This window comes from Ochotona princeps, chromosome 2 (genome assembly GCF_030435755.1).
Source record: "Ochotona princeps isolate mOchPri1 chromosome 2, mOchPri1.hap1, whole genome shotgun sequence".
NCBI classification, from domain to species: Eukaryota; Metazoa; Chordata; class Mammalia; order Lagomorpha; family Ochotonidae; genus Ochotona; species Ochotona princeps.
Window position 1 is genome coordinate 77,512,685 of NC_080833.1, and position 21,250 is coordinate 77,533,934.

A 21,250-nucleotide genomic window follows, 5' to 3' on the forward strand; every position below is an offset into this window, starting at 1 on the left:
AAATGCTTCTGTATTTGATGTTAACTGAAAATTTAATTTTAAAAACTAAATATTCTTATAAAATCACCATGGGTTCAACGTACATACAATAATGCATCCCAGTAAAATAACAACAGAAGACTAAATCAAAGAATAACCCATTGCTATGATGACAGAACCAAATTATCACCTATTTGTATTAACCCTGAATGCAAATGGCTTAAACTCATCAATCAAACCTCATGAATTAGCAGATTGGATCAAAAAACAAAACCCATCTATTTGTTGCCTACAGGGACACATTTTACCAACAAAGATCAGTGGAAACTATATCTCATGTTTTTTTATGTTTGTTATTAGTTTGATCTCTTCAAATCACTTTCTTCTGATTAAATTCTTCAATGACTCATAGGTCATACAGCAACATCATTTTCTTCAAGAAGATTCTTAATTTTCTTTTTCATTTCATCAGCGACACATTAGTCATTCAGTAGAATGGTATTTAACTTCATGGCATTGTAAATTTGTTTTTTCTTCCTCTTATTGATTATGTTTTGTGGCTTTTCATTTAAGGAGATGTATAGTGACTGTGTGATGGAGACTATCATATCCAGATGTGAGGATACCATGCACTATGCATCTCTACTTCCAGACAAAGATGGACTCCCAATGAAACTGTTTACTGTATCTTGACAATAGGTTGCTGGACTCTCTGCCATTGTCCAAGCTCGCAATAATGGACATATGACTACATATTAAGAACTATACTGTAGTAATGATATTGAGGAACTCAGAGAGGGGGGAGGGAACTGAGGAGGGGATAAGGGAAATCCCAGGGCCTATGGAACTCTATCATATAATGATAATAATAAAAAGCAAAATAAAAAACAAATGCAATCCAAAAACGAAACAAACCTTGTTAAACTGGATGAAATTTGCAAGATTTGGTGTAGTTCACACATCAGCTTTATTCCTAAAACTATAGATTCATATAACAACATTCTGACACACTTTAAAAACACATTCCTTGCGAATGTTTCCTTAATATCTTTATGAAAGACCTGATCATTCAATAATTTGTCAGAGGAGCATGTTTTGAAATTCAAAATGAATATGCTGACTTTTGATTGTCACAATTCCCCAGGGACAGCTATGGTCATTTAGTGCTAGTATTCAAAGAAGCTACATTTCCTGTGATGCGCATAATACGTCTACACAATGGAAGATTGTCCATTCAAAATGCCAAGAAATTTTATTGAGAATTTTTTTTAAAAAGTAAAACAACAAACAAACAACATCAAAAAGACTTTTAATAATATACCCATTCACAAACCTAATCCTTACCAACCAAGAATTCAGGGGAAGAGGAGTAAGACAGCAAGACAGACTTTTCGTTTACTTCACTTTTAACCTCATCTAACTATGAAATACAAATTTTAAAAATACGTTTTTTATGTTTTTACTACAACTTTAAATTAAGCCTTAGTGACTTACTTGAGGTCGACCAGCTCTACCAATCATCTGCAGAATATCTGTTTCACTGTATTCCTCAAACATTCCTCCAGCATAATGCATTGTTGATTTTATAACAACTAGGTGAGCAGGCAAATTTACTCCCATAGCTAAAGTACTGGTAGTAACTGCATTAAGGAATATTAATATCAGATCATATAACTTAATTGTTTCAGAAAGACATTTTTACACAAAAGACACATTCCTATAAATGCAACAGAAATTCATAAATATTAAGAAAGTTAGAGAAGAAAAATAGAACATTATGACCTAAAACAATAACATGTCTGAAAACCACAAAAAAACTTGTTAATTTTTTTTTAAAGATTTATTTATTTATTACAAAGTCAGATATACAGAGAGGAGAAGAGACAGAGAGGAAGATCTTCCATCCGATGATTCGCTCCCCAGGTGAGCCGCAACGGGCCAATGAGCGCTGATCCGAAGCCGGGAACCAGGAACTTCTTCCGGGTCTCCCACATGGGTGCAGGGTCCCAAGGCTTTGGGCCGTCCTCGACTGCTTTCCCAGGCCACAAGCAGGGAGCTGGATGGGAAGTGGAGCTGCCGGGATTAGAACTGGCGCCCATATGGGATCCCGGGGCGTTCAAGGCGAGGACTTTAGCCGCTAGGCCACGCCGCCAGGCCCAAAACTTGTTAATTTTTACTTTTCAAATTGTATTATCATAAAAGAGCATGATATAGAGCTAAACACTGACAGTATTTAATATAGCATACACATGAATGGGAAATTAAGCCATTTTAGATTTCTGGGAGAAAAGCAAAAACAAGTTAATCATTGAGCTTTTTCTGTTTTCTGTTAATAATTTTTCAAAATATTTTATACTATCCAAGAGCTGGAGTGGTGCTGTTATGGTACTGGTTCATTTCCCAGCTGCTCCACTTCCAATTCGTCTCCATGTTAATGGACTGGGAGAGTAGTAGATAATGGCTCAAATCCTTGGGCCCCTGCATAAAAAAGGGAAAACTGGAAGAAGCTCCAGACTCCTGGCTTCATATTGGCTCAGCTCTGGCCTTTGCCATTGTTTGGGCAGTGAGCAGGGGATAGCTCTGTCTCTCTTTCTCTCTGTAAAATTCATCCTGCAAATAAAAATAAGTAAAGCTTAAAATTATTTTATAATATCGGGTCCAGCATGGTAGCATACTGGCTAATGTTCTTGCATTGCACACCCAGGATCCCATATGGGTGCTGGTTCATGTGCCGGTTGCCCCACTTTCCATCAAGCTCCCTGCGTGTGGCCTGGGAATGCAATACAGGACACCTCAAAGCCTTGGGATTATGCCCTCATGTGGGAGACCCAGAACAAGCTACTGATTGCTGGCTTCAGATCAGCTCAGCTCTGGACGTTGTGGCTACTTGAGGTGTCAAGCAGCAGATGGAAGATCTTTCTCTGTCTCACATTCTCTCTGAAAATCTGATTTTCCAATAAAAATAAATAAATCTTTTCAAAAACATTTTATAATATCCACAATAAATATATTTTTCTTACAAAGAACTGGTAGATCTCCAGTAGTAAAAACTTCTTCAACTACTTTTCTATCTGACAGCTCCATACCAGCATGATGATAAGCAACACCATGCATTAACATATCTATAAAAGAAACATCACTTGTTAATATCATTCTTTGATCAGTAATGGACTCATTTTTCTATATCTGAAAAAGCTGTTCAATAGTTTGTCACTAAACTTACCTTTCAGTTTCAAATCTCTTACGGAATATGCATACTTCTGTAACCTATGTAAAAATACCAGAAATTTACTAACAATTCTTATCAATAATATCAGAAAACTCTAAAATAGTTTATTAATTGAATCTTATAGGTATCAAAATTTTTCACAATACCTGAAAACTGACACTTATATTCTGATGTCTCTAATTAGTATAATATTAACATTCACTTTTTTGATTGCTTTTTTATATGTATAAATACATTTTTATTTTGAATTTTTAATTGTGTGGTACAATTTTGTGTAGGCTGGGATTCCCCCCAAACTCCCACCTCCATCAGATTTTTCCCATTTTGTTACAATAGGGTAGTCCTTCATAAGGAATCATAATTCTATCAGTCTCTTATTTAAGTGTACCCCGACATTGTTGGTACAGACAATATGACAGTCCAGCATCCCATTGTCTACACATGTGCAACAGCTTCATTGGGATTCCATCTTTCATCTGCATGCAGGGATGCATGTTCCATTGCACCCCCATGTCTGTATATGGCAGACCCCAGTACTCCATCACTATACATTACCATAAGTGAGAAGCCATGAAACAAGGTCAACAAGTGGTATGAGTTAGAACAGTCACAACAACAACAACAACATCAACAACAAATTACAGTACCATGAAAAAAAAGTGCCACTGAGTAATCAACACGAGTGACAAAAAGGAAACACAGAAGTCTCTTGGGAAAAATGATACCCTCGTGTAATTCATGAGCATGTGATGAATTTGACTAGAGAAAAGAGATTATTTGGAATGAATCAAACTGAAATAAAAAACACCAAAACACATGGATACAGCCAAAAAAGCAAACAAACAATCAAAAAACAGTATGGATTGGACTACTGGAGTTACATTTTCCATGTTGGTTTCCTTGTAAAAGAGAGCATATATGGTATTTGTTCTTTTGTGATTGACTCATTTCACTGAGCATAATGGTCTCTAGTTGGGACCACCTGGTTGTAAATAGAATAATTTCATTCTTCTTAATAGCTGAATAATATTCCACGGAGCAGAAGCTTTAAAGTAAAGATTTAGGAAACTCATTCTCCCACAGTGAGGTGGAGGAATTATAAATGATGATTTTGTTCATGGGCTAGAAAATGAAAATTTACTCACATAAAAATATTGTAAGAAGAAAATTTAATCCTATTGTATTACTAACTAATTAACCCAAGTAAACAGATATAAACAGCTGCTCACAGTGCTCTGAGACACAGCATGTCAAGAAAATGATTAAATTAAAAGAGGCAGTTAAGAAAGCTTCTTAATGATCTGAAAAAATATTCTGAGTACTTTCAAAGATTTTGGAGATTAGTAGAATATGTGTTTTTCCTTTTTCATGCTTCATGAAGATATATTAGGAGGAATAAAGGCAAAAGGAAAGTATATGTTACAGTTAAGCATAAACAGTGATATACGCAATTAGTCATCTAAGAAATGTTGCCTTACTTAATTATCACAATAACACTCATATATCCATCCCTATTTAAGAAATTGAAAGTAAGACAATGTACTTAATGACAAATCACTAATAAAATCACAGCACTGAAATTCATATCTTGGTGTGTAATTTCATGCTGTTTCTAATACTAGCATTTTATTCCTAAACAAACAGGAATAAAAAGGGGGGATAAAGACATAAAAACAGGAGGAACAGGGTGAAGAAAGAAGTAATTAAAGAAGAGAGAAATTGAGTTACTAGCTACAAGTAGGAAATGTGAATAGGAATTAAGATACAGATGATTCTACACAAGAAAATAATTATTCTGAAATAAAATTACCTAATTTGTGTGCAGCAGAGAACAGGAAAAAGGGGGAGAGGATGAAATATAAATTAGCTGGTTTTTTTCTTAAAGATTTATTTTATTTTGGGCCTGGCACAGCAGCCTAGAGGCTGAAGTCCTCACCTTCCATGCATCAGTATCACATATGGGCGCAGTTCATATCCCAGCTGCTCTGCTACCCTTCCAGCTTCCTGTTTGCGGCCCATGAAAGCAGTAGAGGATGGCCCAAGGCCATGCGACTCTGCACCCATGTGGGAGACCTGGAAGCAGGTCCTGGCTCCTGGCTTCAGACTGGCTGGGGTCCAGCCATTGCAGCCACATGGAGAATGAACCAGTGGATGGAAGATCTTCCTCTCTGTGTCTCTTTCTCTGTGTAGGTCTACTTCGCCAATAAAAGTAAATAAATCAAAATAAATAAATAAAAAAAATATTTTTATTGGCAAGGCAGACCTACAGAGAGGAGACAGAGAGAGAAACATCTCTGTCCATTAGCTCACTCTCCAAATGTCTGCAATGGCCATAACTGAGCCAATGCAAAGCCAGGAGCCTCCTCCAGGTCACCCCAAATGCAAGTCATTCCTTTCCAAATATGTTTTTTTCTCAGAATGAAGCAAAACAGAACATACAAGATAGATGAAAAAGATTCCATTCAATTAGTAATTGATGCTAAAAAAAAAAACCCTGTTATATATTATTTCATTGAGCATCTCCATTTGGGAGCATTGCGTTGCAAATATCAGAATTTCATTTTTTAAAAATTTATTTTTGTTGGAAAAGCAGATTTGCAGAAAAGAGAGACAGGGAGAAATATCTTCCGTATGCTAGTTCACTTCCCAAGTAGTTCAATGACCGCAACGGAAGCAGCTAAGCTGATCTGAAGCCAGGAGCCTGGAGCTTCTTCCAGGTTGCCCACAAGTGTGCAGGGTCCCAAGGCTTTGAGCCTTCCTCTACAGCTTTCCAGGGCCACAAGCAGTAGCTGGATAAGAAGTGAAGTAGCCGAGATAAGAACCATTGCCTGTATGGGATCCTGGTGCAAATAAGGCAATTAATTGGCTGCTGAGCCATTGTGTCATGCCCAGAATTTCATTATTTTTAATGGCTTTGTGGTATTCTTTTTCCATTCTTCTTTTAACAGGCATTTGGGTGTTGCCACGTCTCCGATACCATGGATTGTACTGCAACAAATGTAAGGATGCAGGTCGTTTTCTTGTATGCAGATTTCATTCATCTGGATATATTCGGAGAAGTAGAAAAACTGGATCATGTGATAGATCTATTATTAGTTGTCTCAGTACTCTCCATATTGACTTAGTGACTGCACTGGTCTACACTCCCACCAACAACAGAGTACTTTGTCCCCACATCTTCTCCGGTAAGGACTGTTAATAACCCACCCTCATCCCGGAGTTGTTGTTATTTAAGACTATCACAAGTTTACCAAAAGATGGGTATGGGCCAGGGTAGGCAAAAGGAGGAGGTGAGCAAGATACTGGAAAGTAACCAAATTACCAGAAGAGGCTGATGGGAAGAGAAATACACAGAGTGTGTAGGGGCTCTTGCAAACTGCGTGGGTCAGCAGGGGTCTCAAGGTGCTGTTGAAATAGGAGAAGGGTCTCAAGCTTTCGCCAAAACCAAAGGAGGTGATCTCGAGTCTCCAGACATGCACCGAAACCTTGTTCCCTCTGCCCCTTTCATAGACTAAGTAAGCTGAGACACATCCTGACACTCGCTTGCCTACAAGTCCGTGCTCATATCCACAGGTTATTATTCAAAACAAGTTTAATTTGAAGTCTACACTAAATATACTCACAGATTCCCAAAAGTTGTCATAAATAATGAGTTAATATTCATTAAGTGCTAAACAGAGGTAACACTCTACTGTAATTGCTAATATTGAGTGGTAAATAAGATGAACACAAGATTCCCCTTTCTTAAAAAAATGTATAATCTAATGATTAAAATGCATATCAAAATTGATTATGATTCAGCTATATAAAAAGTGAAATTTTATTAGTTGCATCAAAATGGTTGGAATCGGAAGATAACATATTGAAGAAAACAGGACAGACATTGAAAGGCAAATACTGTATTTTTCTGTTTAATAAAAGATAAAATCTGCAAAAACAAACAAACAAACAAACAAAAACAAGAAGTAAATGCAAGAGAAACAAATGCCTGGATGTCTCAGTTTTGCTTCAAATACAACATTTTGTCAATCATTGTTTCAAATCATTCTCAGATTACTAAGAATTACATACTATTATAGTTTTAATGAGTTTATGACTTTAAAATATTTCTATAAAGTTGAGCATATTTTCATTTTAAAAAACCAAATAGGATGTTTACTGTAACTATAATAAATTCAATACCAGTAAATAAGAGGAAAATCAGAATTATGAAAAAATGATATGGAAAGTAAGGCTTGAAAGATGAATAGGAATTAGATAAAAATCATCCCAGGAAAACAAAACATGAGTAGGACAGCTCCATACAAGGTACTTATTCAACAGAGTCACAAAACAATAGTGAGTAAAAGGGGGCATGGTTGTGGGTGTCTGGTAAATTAGGTAGGCAACCCAATATGCAGGGCCATGCTGATGACTTAGGATTTTAGCCTAAAACAATAAGAAACTATTAAAACTAGGTAGAAAACTGACATTTTGATTTGCAATTTCAACCAATCACACTCTGCTGTGTGGAGAACAAATTAGGAACACATTGTGTAAGTGGTCAACAGATAAAAAGATACGCTACGTGCAAGATATTAACTGTGACTTGAATTAGGGATGCAGAAGTGATGATGGACAGAAAAGGACATACCTGAGATAAATTAAGAAGTAAAAATAGCAAAATACTGGTGAATCCGAGCACCAGAATGGAGTGTGGGTCCGGTTGGGTTGGGCCACAGTATCAGCTAGCTCACATTAGGGCTGGAACTGGGGGCCAGCTGGGCTGAGTTAAGCTGTAGCACCTACCAGCATGAGCTGTAAGTGGGAATGGGCAGGGCTAGACCAGGCTACAGCACTCACTGGAAAATGCCAAGGTGAGGCAGGACAAGCCAGACTAGATAGCAGCACCCAACTAGCACACATGAGATGCAAAGGGGATGGGGTGAACCTGGTAGTGGGTCTGTGAGGGGATCCCTTGCTGGATCACTACTCCTATTGGTGAGCATGAGAGCTGGATGGGGGCAGACCAGGCCGGGCAGGTATAACACTTGTTTGCCTGCATGTGAGCTGGACTGGGGGAAAGCCAGGCTGGGCTGACTGTTCCTACTAGTGCGTGTGTAAGCCAGAGTGGGTGTGTGTTGGTTGTTCTTTGCCACAGCATCAGCTGGCAGAGGCTGGCACTGGGGGCAAATTCTGTCAACTTAAACTGCAGAACTACCTGGAGACTGCAAAGCCAGGAATGGCAGTGAGCCTAGAAGGGAAACAGTGGGCACCTCCCTCTGGGTTGCCACTCCCACTGGTGAGCATGAGAACCAGGACTCAAGCAGGTATGACTAGACAGAGTGTCACCTGCTGGCACCAGTGTGGACTGATAGTGGGGTTGGTGGGGTTGAACTAGGCTTCAATGCCCATGGACATGTATGAGAGCTGAATGGGATATGGGACATACTGGACCAGTCTACTGTACATACTGGCAAGCATAGGAATCAGGACCAGGGGAGGGCCTGGTATGGTTATTGTGGGTTGCTCCTACTAGGCTGCAGCTCCCACTAGTTTGCGTCATGGCTGAGTGTTCAGTGGGCAGAAGTGGTCTGGGCTCCAACACCTATTGGTTTGTGTAGAAAACAGGGCTTGAGACAGAAATGACCTAGCAATTGCAACAACCAGCATGTGCATAAGCTAACTGGGGCGATGGACTGTGCCGGACCCTGTATTGGCAAATACACACAATGGTCTTACCCATTTTTCTGCAGCCCTTGACCCTTTGTGCCCTAATCAACTATGTAAAGATTATCAAAATAAAATAATAATAATAAAAGAATCAGGTATGGGATCACCTCAGATAATGTTTCTTTGGGGATCCCCCAACTGAATCACTTGACTCAGAACTCCAACCATGGAGAGAATTGCAGGTTCTATGGTCTGACCATGGAGTGCAAGTGTCAAAGCTGAGCCTTCTCAGTGGCTTAGATGGAGTAGTGGACAGCATATCCAGCTGCACAAGAAGACTATGGTAGTACTTTGGAGCCTGCATAGGATACCTGGTACCATAACAGAGGACAGAACAAATGGATCAACTACCTCAGCCAAGTGTTGGCAGTGAATATCTGGGCAAACGAAGACTCTAAGGTGGATTATGTCAGTCAGTAGATTCTGGAGATTTCACCATGCTTTGAGTGGCAAGATGGGCACTAATTCAGAACTGTTGAACTATCAAAATCTCTTGTGTAGGACCCTCAAAGCATGCCCCATATCGGGGTCCCTGGGATGGCACTGAGTGGCTTTCCTCTATTCCAAGACACAGAGTTGGTTTGAGGCTGGGTGTGCCTTCTCCCCTTTCCTCAGATACAGGAAGGAAATAAAGAAAATGTGGAAATAATGATCTCATCCACCTTCCTATAACCTTTGACCTTTTACACCCTAATAAACTGTGCAAAAATCATCAAAAACAAAAATTATTATTTTATAAAATAGCAAAATAAATGTTAATATATGGTAAACATATATATATATATATATATATATATATATATATATATACACACATACATTCTCATAGATGAACAATGAAATGGAGACTATCGTACCAAGAAGTGAGGATCATTGCAGTATACATCTCTACTCCTGAATAAAAGGACTCCCAATAAAACTGGTAAATATATCTTGAAATAGGGTACTGGATTTTCTACCTTTGTCTATACCTACAATGCCATAATACACTTAGGTAGCAGAATGTTGGACTTGTGAGTGTTGCAGAAGAACTACACTACTGTAATAATAATGGAGAAAACAGTTGGGGGGGTAGTAGGGAGGGTGGAAGGGGAAATCCCTGGGCCTATGGAAATGTATCATGAGAAATAAAACATATAATGCACACACAGAAAGATATAAATTAAAGAAATAAATAGGACTTGGTAATCAATTACCTAGTGGTGAGGAAGGTGAGGGACATATCAACCATAGATTTCTACCAAGAGAAAATAAGAGGATGCTATAAATAAAATATGGAACACTGGAGAAGGACATGATTTGAAAGACAGTATGCCTATTTTGGACCTAATAAGCTTAATACACACACAGTAAGATACGCAACTGGATGCCAGTTAGACAGAGGGACTACAAGTCTAGAGCTCAGAGGGGAAATCTGGGCTGGAGACATAAAGCTGGAAAATCATGCAGGCAGGTAGAAAATGTAAGAGTGGGACTTTAAATGAATGATGTGGAAAAGAAGAAGAAAATCGGTAGACTGTCGAGGCACGGAGTCTGAAGAGTTTAAATAAGGGAGATATGGTCAAATGTGTTAGAGGCTCAAGAAAGATGTATGAATGATCAGTTTTAGTGAAAGATTACAGCAGATGGTAGCTAGATTCAAAGTGGGTAAAAAATGAAAGCAACATGGATAATCTGTATTTTTCAAAAAATTTGATTGTGAAATAAAAATCACATTATCTGCAACAAGATTCATTATTTCACTTAATCCTCAAAAGTACTATTATACTTACGTTAAAGATGTAAACAAAGGCCTTATCAATCTTGAGTCATTTGCTCAAAGTTAAAGGACTACCCCAGTATTCTCATCTCATTCAGTTAAGTCCTAAAAGTCATTCTATTTTCAGAAGAAAACTGAACAATGTACCTCTGTTTCTGTTCCGCAGTCAAAACAAATTTAGCATCTTTCACAAGAACAGAAGCAGCCTGTTGCACACCTTTCCTTGTTGCACAAAACTGAAAAGGAATCGGCAATTTCTGAATTAATCATATTTAAAATATAATAAACATTATACTTAAGAATAAACAACCAATAATTCATACCACAAGTGAGGGTTTCTGATCAGAATATGTTTGTATGACACTGGCAATTTTGTAGTTGAGGTATAAGTCAAACTTAAATTCAGTTTGGTTACTATTGTAAGGAAATCCAAGGACCACTTTCTGAAGTTTCACAGGTCTATGGCTCTCATCCATTTTCAGACAAACAGCAGGTCTTTCATCATCTGAAAGCCATTCTGCAATCTTTAAAAAATAGAAATAAGCGCATTGTTTTTCCTAGTAAGGTTCTATGATTGAAGATGACATAATTATAGAGCACCTTAAAGTCAAGTTAAATAAAGTAGTCTTGGTCAACATTGCATATTCCATTGCTACTCCCCTAACTGATACTCTGTTAAATCTTACTAATAGCAGATTTCAAAATTATATCCATTTCTAATTAACTAGAGTTATTTTATTTTATTTTCTTTCATAAAAAGTCCAAAGTAAAACTAAAACTGAATTTGTTATAATAATGTAATTTCTCACTAGCATTTTAACTTCTTTGGTATTTTCCACACTATTATCTGGTAACAGCAGTACTTTTTTGCTGTTATAATAGCTTAACAAGTAGCAAAATAAATGGGTACATTAGTTTGACAAAGGTTGACCATTTTCAACCAAAGAGCAAATAAACACCTGAGTGATGACAGAGTCAAAAGCACATTCCAGACTCAGTGCTGGAGCCATTTGCTAGTTATTGAAGTTGTGGTACACAATCCTTATCTTCAACAAGTCTGGTTAGTAGTTAGGCTTGCTCTCCTGCTATGGAAACTGACCACTGATTTCACAGGGAGAGATAAATCTATGAGATTTTCTTGTGCATAAAGGAAATCTAAGATGCTCTCAAGATAATCCTGGGTAGGGATAAAAGTCATACAAGGATTTACAGCTTGAGGGGCTGGTGTTGTGGAACAGTGAATTAAGCCACTGCTTGCAATGTCAGCATGCCATAACCCTGGAAGTTCTGCTTGCTCCGCTTCTGATCCAATTCCCTATTAATGCGCCTGGGAAAGCAGAAAATGGTCCAACTGCATGGGCCTCTGCCACCCACAGGAAAGACCTGTGGAACTCCAACCCCTGGACTTCAACCTGCTATAGCTATAGCTATTACCACCATTTGGAGAGTGAACCAGCACATGAACACTCGATCCAGGTCTCTTGTCACTTTCTCTCTCCTCTTGCTGCCTCTTAATTACATAAATAAATCTTTAAAAAAAATAGTGGAAGGACCATCGTGTAATAGTAGGCTGAGAACTAAACAGGAGTAATAAAGCAAAAATAGAAAAATTCACTATTTTTCAAAAAGTTGGCCTAAAAATTGATGCAAATGGCCTTGTGCATGGCCTGGTGGCATACTTGTAGGGATTTGCGGGTGCGGGTTTGTGGAGGGTCTAGGGGATGGTGCCGGTAGGGGTGTGCGGAGACCTGGGGGCTCACATCCAGGCAGGTGGAGCGAGCCTGGGAATTTCCCCATGTGTTTGGTCCTTGGAATGACCAGGGAAGGGGTAAGAAGATGTGTGGGAGGGAAGACCACTGGGGGAATAAGTTGTAGGTGAGCAATGACTTCTGGGGGACTTACGTCAACAAGGCCACTATATTTGCAGGTAAGCAGGGGTGCTGACACTGAGCAGTTTGGAGAAGGGATGTTGAAGGACCTTTATGGATCAGATCTATGCACCAATCCACGTGGGAGACCTCAGCTGAGCTAGTTAGCATGGATCACCACCACCACCACTTACCAGTGCACATTAAAGCTAGAGCTGGGGACCTCCTTGGTGGGGGTAGACCACAGTACCCGCCAGTGAAAGTTAGAACAGAGGACAGGTAATGTTGGGCGGGGGGCGCATAACATTAACCAGTACAGGAGACGACTAGGTCTGGGGGCAGATTCTGTGGGGGATATGTGGGCCCATCCCTATGGGACTGTAATTTCTGCTGGCTTGCTTAAAAGTTAAGGGTAGTGATGGGCTGAGCTAGGCATGACCATGGCTGGGGAGTGCAGGTCACCCTGGACTGGGCTATCACACCTATTGGTCTGCATGAGCCAGGACTGCAAGCAGACTGGTCAGAGCTAGTTTGCAGCACCCATCAACAAAAGCTGGGACAGGGGGTGGGCTGGGCCAGGCCAGCCTGCAGCAACTGATGGCTAAAGCCAAGATGGCCAAGGGATGAGCTATGCAGAGCTAGGTCAGAGCAACCACTGGCATGTGCACAATCTGTGGCTGGGAACAGGTCTGGTTGGGGAGCTAAGGGGACACCTTGGCTGGGTTATGGTTCCCTCTGGTGAGCGCGAGAGCTGGAATGGGGATGGCGAACTGGGCTGGACATGACTGTAGTGTCCCTTGGCATATGTGTGTACTAGGTTTATTGAGTGCCAGACTGGACTAGACTCCAGCACCCGCCGGTGCTCATGAGAGCCACGGTGGGTGTAGGACAGGCTGGGCTAGGTCTCGGTACCCATTGATTCACAGAAGAGCTATGTCTTGGCGTGGACCAGGTATGGCTGGGCTGTAGCACCCAACAGTAAGAACCAGAATGGATGTGGGCTGGAAGGGCAGGGTCATTGTTCCTGCCAGAACAGGAAGTAGACTGGGTCATTCTGGGTCAAGGACCCACTGGTGTGCTTGGGATTTGCCACTGGGAGCTCCTTCATCAGGACGCAGTGAATGCAGGACTGCAGGTGAATGCAAGAACCAAGGCTGAAAGCAGCCTAGACCAGACCAGATTACAGTACCCACCAGCTTACGTGTGGGTCAGGTCTAGGGATATGCCAAGCTGGGCAGTTCATAACCGCAACTGGCAAATCTGAGAACCACGACAGGTGCAAGACAGGCAGGAACAGGCCACAACACCAGCCAGTCTGCATTAGGGTTGGGACTGGGACTGGCTGGGCTGGGCTGGGTGGCGGCACTAACCAGCATGAGGTGGGGGCAGACCAAACTGGGCCATGCAACAGCACCCACCAGCAAATGCCAAGGTAGGTGGTCCATGCCACACTGGGCAGCAGCACCTAACACTGCACATGAGACCAGAGGAGGAGTGGCAGTGAGCTTGGTAGGGGAGCTGTGGGTGCTCTCCTGATGGTCACTGCTCCTACTGGTGAGCATGAGTACTGGAACTGGGGGCAAACCAGGCCAGGCAGGGCTATAGCACCTGTTGGCTGGCATGTGAACTGGGTTAGGGGGAGAGCCAGGTTGGGCTAACTGATTGCATCCTCTGGTGCTGCATAGTGGGGTCAGTTGGTTTAGCTAGGCTTCAATGCCCAGCTGATGTGTACAAGAGCTGAACATGATGCGGGACAGATTGGGCCAGTCTGCTGCACCTACTGGCAAGCATAGGAACCAGATCTGGGGGCAGGCCTAGTTGGGGTTATTAGGAGGTGCTCCAACTAGGCTGCAGTTCCCACTTATGTGTATGAGGGTATAGAGTGTTTGGTGATCAGGGTTGGGCTGAACCATATCATTTACTGGCTTATGTTAGAGATGGGGCTGGAGACAGAACTGACCCAACAATTGCAACTACCAGTGTGTGTGTATGTGCGTAGGCTGAAGTGAGTGACAACCTGAGCTGGACCCCATGCCGGCAAGTACGTGCAAGACAGGTCTGGGATCACCTCAGACAAGGTTTCTTTGGAGATCCCCCAACTGAATCACTGGACTCAGAACTCCAACCATGGCAAGAACTACATGATCTGTGAGCTGCCTGTGGAGTGCATGTGTCACAATGGGCCTCCTCAGTAGCTTAGAGCAGGAACAGCATGCCCAGAAGCAAATGGGGGATATTGTAGTCCATTGGGGCCAGCAAAGGACACCTGGTACCATGACAGAGGACGGAGAGCAGAACAAATTGATCAACTACTCCAGCCAAGTGTTGACTGCAAATATCTGGCTGAATGGAGACTCTGGGTGAACTGTGTCAGCAAATGGACCTTGGAAGGATTTCCTCTTCCTTGGATTGGCAAGATCACTAGCATTTCAAAACTATTAAAACTACATCAGGCACACTGAGATGACAGTGGGTGGCCATTCCTCATCCCTGGGTACTGAGGCTGTTGGGAGTATGGGTGCAGCTTGTCCCCTAATTGCTCCCCTTTCTCCAGATACAGAAGGAAGAAAGGGATTTGTAAACAATGGTCTCACCCACTCTTCCCTGGTCCTCGACCCTTCTCACCCAGGTCAACTGTGTAAACATCATCAAAAATTAAAATTGAATTTAAAAATTGAATAAAATTAAATTATTGATTCATTATGGCAAGTGTAATAATGCATATAAATATTTTTTCAATGATCATATACCCATTAATCATATCCTACTCAATGGCTTTTAAACTTTTGCATTAATCACTAGTGCCTTTTACAATGTCAGGCGTAGAGAACTGTTACTCAACTCAGCAGTTATTTTTGTTATTTTGTCAAATAACTAGAGTCATGATTATAATTACCAAAACATACTATTAGACAAGTTAATATGGGGCATCTTAAACTTTAAGATGCTAATAAATATTACAATTCTAACAAAAATATTTTATCAAACCTGTGATTAGCAAAATTTTATGTTCTCCATACAGTCATACTTAAGAGACCTGACAAACTTTCTACAACATTCTTTCCTGTGAATTTTATTAGCCCTTCATTTTTCTCTAAGAACAGAATGACTAATTATTTCATAAATCATAAGACACTTGATAGACTAAAATTTTAACTTACATCCTCAGCATTTGGAATTGTGGCAGACACAGCTATGAATCTCATTGGAATAATGGTGCTTCTGTTTTCTGATGTCTGAGATAAAGACCTTACAGTTTTCATTCTGCTGACTACAACTTCAAGGGTTGGACCACGATTTTCATCTTTTATAATATGTACCTAAGCAAGGAATCATGAAAGAATCATTAACCACCACAAAATTAAAAATCTAAAAATCTGTTTAACCAACTAAATGCACAATATTAATATTCTTCCTTGAGAAAATGAGCATGTTCAATTTGAACCAATAAAACAAACATGCAGTTGACTATAAAATGTCTTGCTTCTTTCTATCAGTTTGTCTCTGAAAGTGATATGTGAGTTCTCTACCTCATCAATGAGAACTAGTCGAACCAACTGGACCAAACAGTTATCTCTCCATTTCCTAGTCATGCTATCCCATTTTTCCTAGACGAAAAACAAACAAACAAAACACACACAAGTATGTTAATGTGGTAAGGAGTTAGAGTAAATATCATTTTAGACATCAATAAAATTTTTCATATTGCAAATGATAGAAATGGTCTGGTTAATGCCTTAAAAAGTATCCTGAAAATACTAAAAAATATTTAAAGTTTTACAGATGTCTTAAAAAATGGGGTCCTCAACTTTTTTTAGCTTAACCACAAAAATATTTAAAGTACATTTTTATAACATATTTCTAAGCTCAACCAAAGTCTCCTTCAATAATATATAATAAATGAGTAAAGGAATATAAGCAACATATATAATTAAAAATTATCCACAATAACAAATAACCTGTTCTTTGTCTATTTGTCCTATTTGGTCAATCATCTTTTACTTATTAACTTGAAGTTTTTTTTTCTATCCTGAATACAAGTATTTTTTATGTGTTTTACATTGCCAACATGTAATTTTCCTTTCTTCTAATTTTTCTTTAACCTTTTTTCTTGATGAAGAGAAACATAAGCCAAAAATAACAAAGTATAAATAACACTTACTGGAGTTGTCATAATAATATGAACATGCTGAATCTCAAACAAGTCATCCATTACTGTATCTCCAGTGAGTTCCTTACAACTCAATCCTATTGGTCCAAATTTTTCCTTCCAGTCATTAAAACGCTGACTACACAGAGCTTTAATTGGTGCCACTAAAACAACATAATTATTTTGCAATGTCAATGAAATTTTAAGATGATTTTCACAAATTTTGTTTAGTAGAGTGGGATTAAATACACATCTAGATATCATCTAATACTGATAAATTCAAAAGTGTCAGTATAGGCATATTATTTAGAAAGCTAATCACCCAAACTAACTAGAAACAGAAAAACCTGCTCAGGAAAGCGAAACTAAGTGTGGACAGACGTAGAACAGGAGATTATTATTTTTTCATTGTAAGACTGTCTTTTAATATATTTTAACTGTATATATTCTTAAATGAAAATTTAAAAGAAAAACACACATCTAACAAAGAAATTCTTACGAAAATTTCTGTAATTACAAAATTTTCAATATGTACATACTGCCTTCCTTTTGAAAATAAATATGAAAGGTCAACTGTTTCATTTGTATATTACTTCTTATTTATAACTGGGAAAAAGTGTTTTGAATTGAATGTACAAAAGAAAATCAACTGTGACTTGTCATCATTAAAAACATAAAGGGAACAAAATAACAATCCCTATAGCCATTTATGTCTTAATTCTGTTTCAGTAGTTTTTTATTATAAGTAATCATTATTCTTAAAATATATACTTACTATAAACAATTTTAATATTTGACCAGGGCAATGGCACTTCCATTAGCAATCTTGTGATGGCAAGTTCAAATACTACAGTTTTCCCAGAACCAGTTGGAGCACAGATCACAAAGTTCCTATCTGTATAAAGGAGCTACAAAATACAATTTTTTCAATTACATAAATTACAGAATTTGTGACACCCATCCTCAAGTTTACTAGATAACACGCTTAGGAAAGTTCACACAGAATAAAAACTTAAATTTTTCTGTCTATACACAGCTAAAATGGTAACCTTCCTATAAATCCTCCACTCTTAAATAACAGCACTATTAATATTTTTATCATGCTGGTTTTTTTTAAATTAAATTTATTCATTGATTACATTGTGTTGTAATTACATAGAATCTGGGATTCTCCCCCCACCCTCTCCCCATGGTGGGTTCCTCCACCTTGTTGCATAACCACAGTTCAAGTTCAGTTGAAATTCCCTCTTTGCAAGTATATGCCAAGCATAGAGCCCAACATCTTATAGTCCAGTCAAGTCCAACTACTTATTGGGTAGACTCTCTCTGGTCCGAGGGCAGAGACAGCAGAGTATCATCCCGGTCAAACAAAAGCACTAATATACCATCTGCAGCACTTAACATCGTTATGGAATTAATTGACATGGTATTGAGCAGTCAACATATCATGCTGTTTTATTTGTCAGAGTGGCATGCTAGAATCAGAAGAAAACCATCCCTTTGGCTTCCAAGTTCTTATAAACCTAATAAAATACAAACCAATCCACCTATGAAAATCGCATGTATCCAATCAACATTTTTTTTGAACCATTACAATGTACTAGTCACTGAGTGTAACATTGTGAATATAAAGATGTAATCTAGTCTCTCTCCTCTGAGAGGAAACAATCAGGTGAGACAAGGATGCTAAATTAAAAAAAAGGATGTTAAATAAATAGTTTCGATAAAATACTTACATCATCAAAGGCTTTTGACTGTATATAGTTGAAATATGGAAATTCTTTGAAAATGCTTCTATATTTTGTCGCTTAGAATAATATTAAGGAATAAAATATACCAACAGTTAAAAATGGCTAATTTTTAACTTCAGTTAAATTGATTCTAATAACATAATGATGAATCATAAGCATGCTGTTTTGGCATCCTGAAAAAGAATTATTGGAAATTAATCCAATCTGTACTCACATTTCATGTTCTGAGAATTTGTAACATCTCTATGACTATGTAAGTATTATAATGTGGACACAGGAAGTTAAGTCATCACTTGTGATACCCACATTTCCTGTCAGTGACTGAGTGAGACCCTCACCTGCACCTTGCTTTCTGACCCAGCTTCCTGTGAATGTGCCTGAGAGGTTACAGATGAAATCTCAGATACTGTGTCCCTAGCTCAGTCTCAGCTGTTGTGGGCACTGTAGAATAAAACAGAGGAAGACAGGAGCTCTCTGTGCTTTTCAAGTAATTTTTTAAAATACATAGATATTTACAAATACAATGGCAAAGATGCAAGTATATGTACATAAGCACATCATAACCAGCCTCTACTTTTTCTCTTATTCATCTTCATTAGACCACTTGACCGTAATCTCTCCTTAGTAGTTAGCTTTGCTTTATTAATTGACAAGTATTTCTGGTAATAAATATTTGAATTCCTCTGTTTCTGATAATTTATCTGCATTAAGTAGAAGATGTAATAGCAATTATCAGTAAACTGTTTCAACAGAAAGAATTTAAATCATCTTTCCACTGTAAAAAGAAAAGCTCAAAAATACTAAGAGCTATGAGAATAAACTGTATCCTTTCTAAGGCAAAGGGTACTGTCATCTTAGGAAAATTTTTTGCTTCTTCTGAGGCATAATCTGCTAAGGTACTCTATATACAGAATGCACAGAAACCTAGAGAAAGCTGCAAATAAGACAATGAGTCCTATAATTGAGGGTTTTTTTTTGTAATCTAGTAGAAGATATAAAATACCTAATACATCTGAAAATACAAAAACACAGTTAAGACATACAACTACCGATGAACTGCTATTCTCAGCTCAAATTTCCCTTCTTTCTCAAAGTATACAGTTTCAAGGACTGACCTGATCTCATCTCCACACTACTGTCCATTCACCCACCCCATCCCTGCACTTACCTTCCTGACTTCATGTACTACTACTCTTCCTGCTGACTTTTCTGGTTACACTGGACTGTGCTATTCTGGAAAAATATCAACCACATTTCCACTGTGAAGCTTTCTCAGTGCCTGGTTGTTCTTCTCTCCATATTTCTTTTTCTTTTTTTTTTTTTTTTCCTCCTTTTAACAAAGGCTTAAATCTCACCTTCTCAAGAAGGCCTGTCCTAACTATCCTATTTAATTCCACATACTGATCCCTCAATCCCAGCAGTCCAATTTAATTTTCTTTTACCCTGCTCTACATTTTTCTCATAGTATTCATCACCTTCTAAAAATACTATGACTTATTTATAAACTGTTAACAATTGTCCAGATTCAGCCTCTTCTCCACTCTCATCACAGGAATGTTAACTCTTTAAGGTCAAGGATTCACTGTCCATTTTCTTAACTGACATATTTCAAATGTTTAGAACAGTTCCTGAAACACAGTAAACACTCAGTTAATATATGCCCTTATTTATTAAATCAATAGTTAATTTATATATATTTCTTTTACTTTCCCTTGTGCAGTTTGTTAGAATATGTGCCAAAACAAAAATATAATTTTGAGCTTGTCAATTCATCAGCTTTTGAAAGAATCTCATTTTTCCTTCAAGATAGGTCTCTTCTTATAAAATATTTATTTGTAACAAGCCCACAAGTGGGTTATCATGCTGGTTTTTCTCTCATTAGATAGTTCTACATCAATTTATATTCAAAAAGATGAATCTTTGATTCAGAACAGATATAGAACTGGGTTTGCAGCTCATGAGAAAACTCAACCACCAACATCATTTATCACCACTATCAACACTTGAAATCAAATTTTTCTTTTTGTTCAAAAAACTCTGAGCAATGTCATGGTAATTACTGAAATGGGTAAAGGGACTGCAGAGCTGAAAATAAGTGCTCTGTGGCAATATCTAGCTGACAAAACTCTATTGTCCTGAGAATTCAAATACACTGAAATATTGGAAAGATTCTGAAAATAAATTGTGCCTAAGTAATTCACAAACTCACAACTTACAATGACTAGTAGCTGATATTCCACTTGGAAACAAAGTATGCAAGCTCAAGTGAGTTTGACAGTAAATCAAAATTTGGGGCAATAAACCAATGGACACAGCAAAGCAACAGACACTTAAAGACACTTAACTAACAGACACTTAAACAACAGAACTACTTCAATTGTGCTAATAAAACGGGAAAATTTTAAGACTCATCAAAATCTAATGCAAACAAACAAACAAAAAAAACTAATGTCATAGGGCCGGGCCCAGTAGCCTAGTGGCTAGAGTCCACACCTTTCATATGTCAGGATCCCATATGGGCGCTGGTTCTAATCCTGGCAGCTTCGTTTCCCATCTAGCTCTCTGCCTGTGGCCTGGGAAAGCAGTCAAGGATGGCTCAAAGCCTTGGGACCCTGCACCTGTGTGGGAGAACCGGAAGAGCTCCTGGTTCCTGGTTTTGAATCGGCGCAGTTCCAGCCATTGTGGCCACTTGGGGAGTGAATCATCAGACTGAAGATCTTCCTCTCTGTATCCTCCTGTATCCTCTCTGTGTCCTCCTCTCTGTATATTTGACTTTGTAATAAAAAGAAAATATATCCTTTT

General features: G+C 38.7%; 1 protein-coding gene across 6 annotated transcripts in view; it reads right to left on the bottom strand.

The window, feature by feature from the left end:
- Positions 1–21,250, bottom strand: part of HFM1 (helicase for meiosis 1) — a 96,113-nt gene that overhangs the window by 57,636 nt on the left and 17,227 nt on the right. For 5 of the 6 annotated variants that reach the window (XM_058660890.1, XM_058660891.1, XM_058660894.1 and 2 more), the window contains exons 7-16: positions 18,434–18,504; positions 17,473–17,605; positions 16,710–16,861; positions 16,078–16,155; positions 15,709–15,867; positions 11,003–11,203; positions 10,827–10,915; positions 3,203–3,246; positions 3,000–3,101; positions 1,474–1,619 (exon numbers count right to left, since the gene is read on the bottom strand). In XM_058660890.1, the coding sequence (XP_058516873.1) occupies positions 1,474–1,619; positions 3,000–3,101; positions 3,203–3,246; positions 10,827–10,915; positions 11,003–11,203; positions 15,709–15,867; positions 16,078–16,155; positions 16,710–16,861; positions 17,473–17,605; positions 18,434–18,504 (1,175 nt within the window). The remainder of the gene's footprint in view (positions 1–1,473; positions 1,620–2,999; positions 3,102–3,202; positions 3,247–10,826; positions 10,916–11,002; positions 11,204–15,708; positions 15,868–16,077; positions 16,156–16,709; positions 16,862–17,472; positions 17,606–18,433; positions 18,505–21,250) is intronic. The other variant, XM_058660892.1, reaches the window with a different exon arrangement.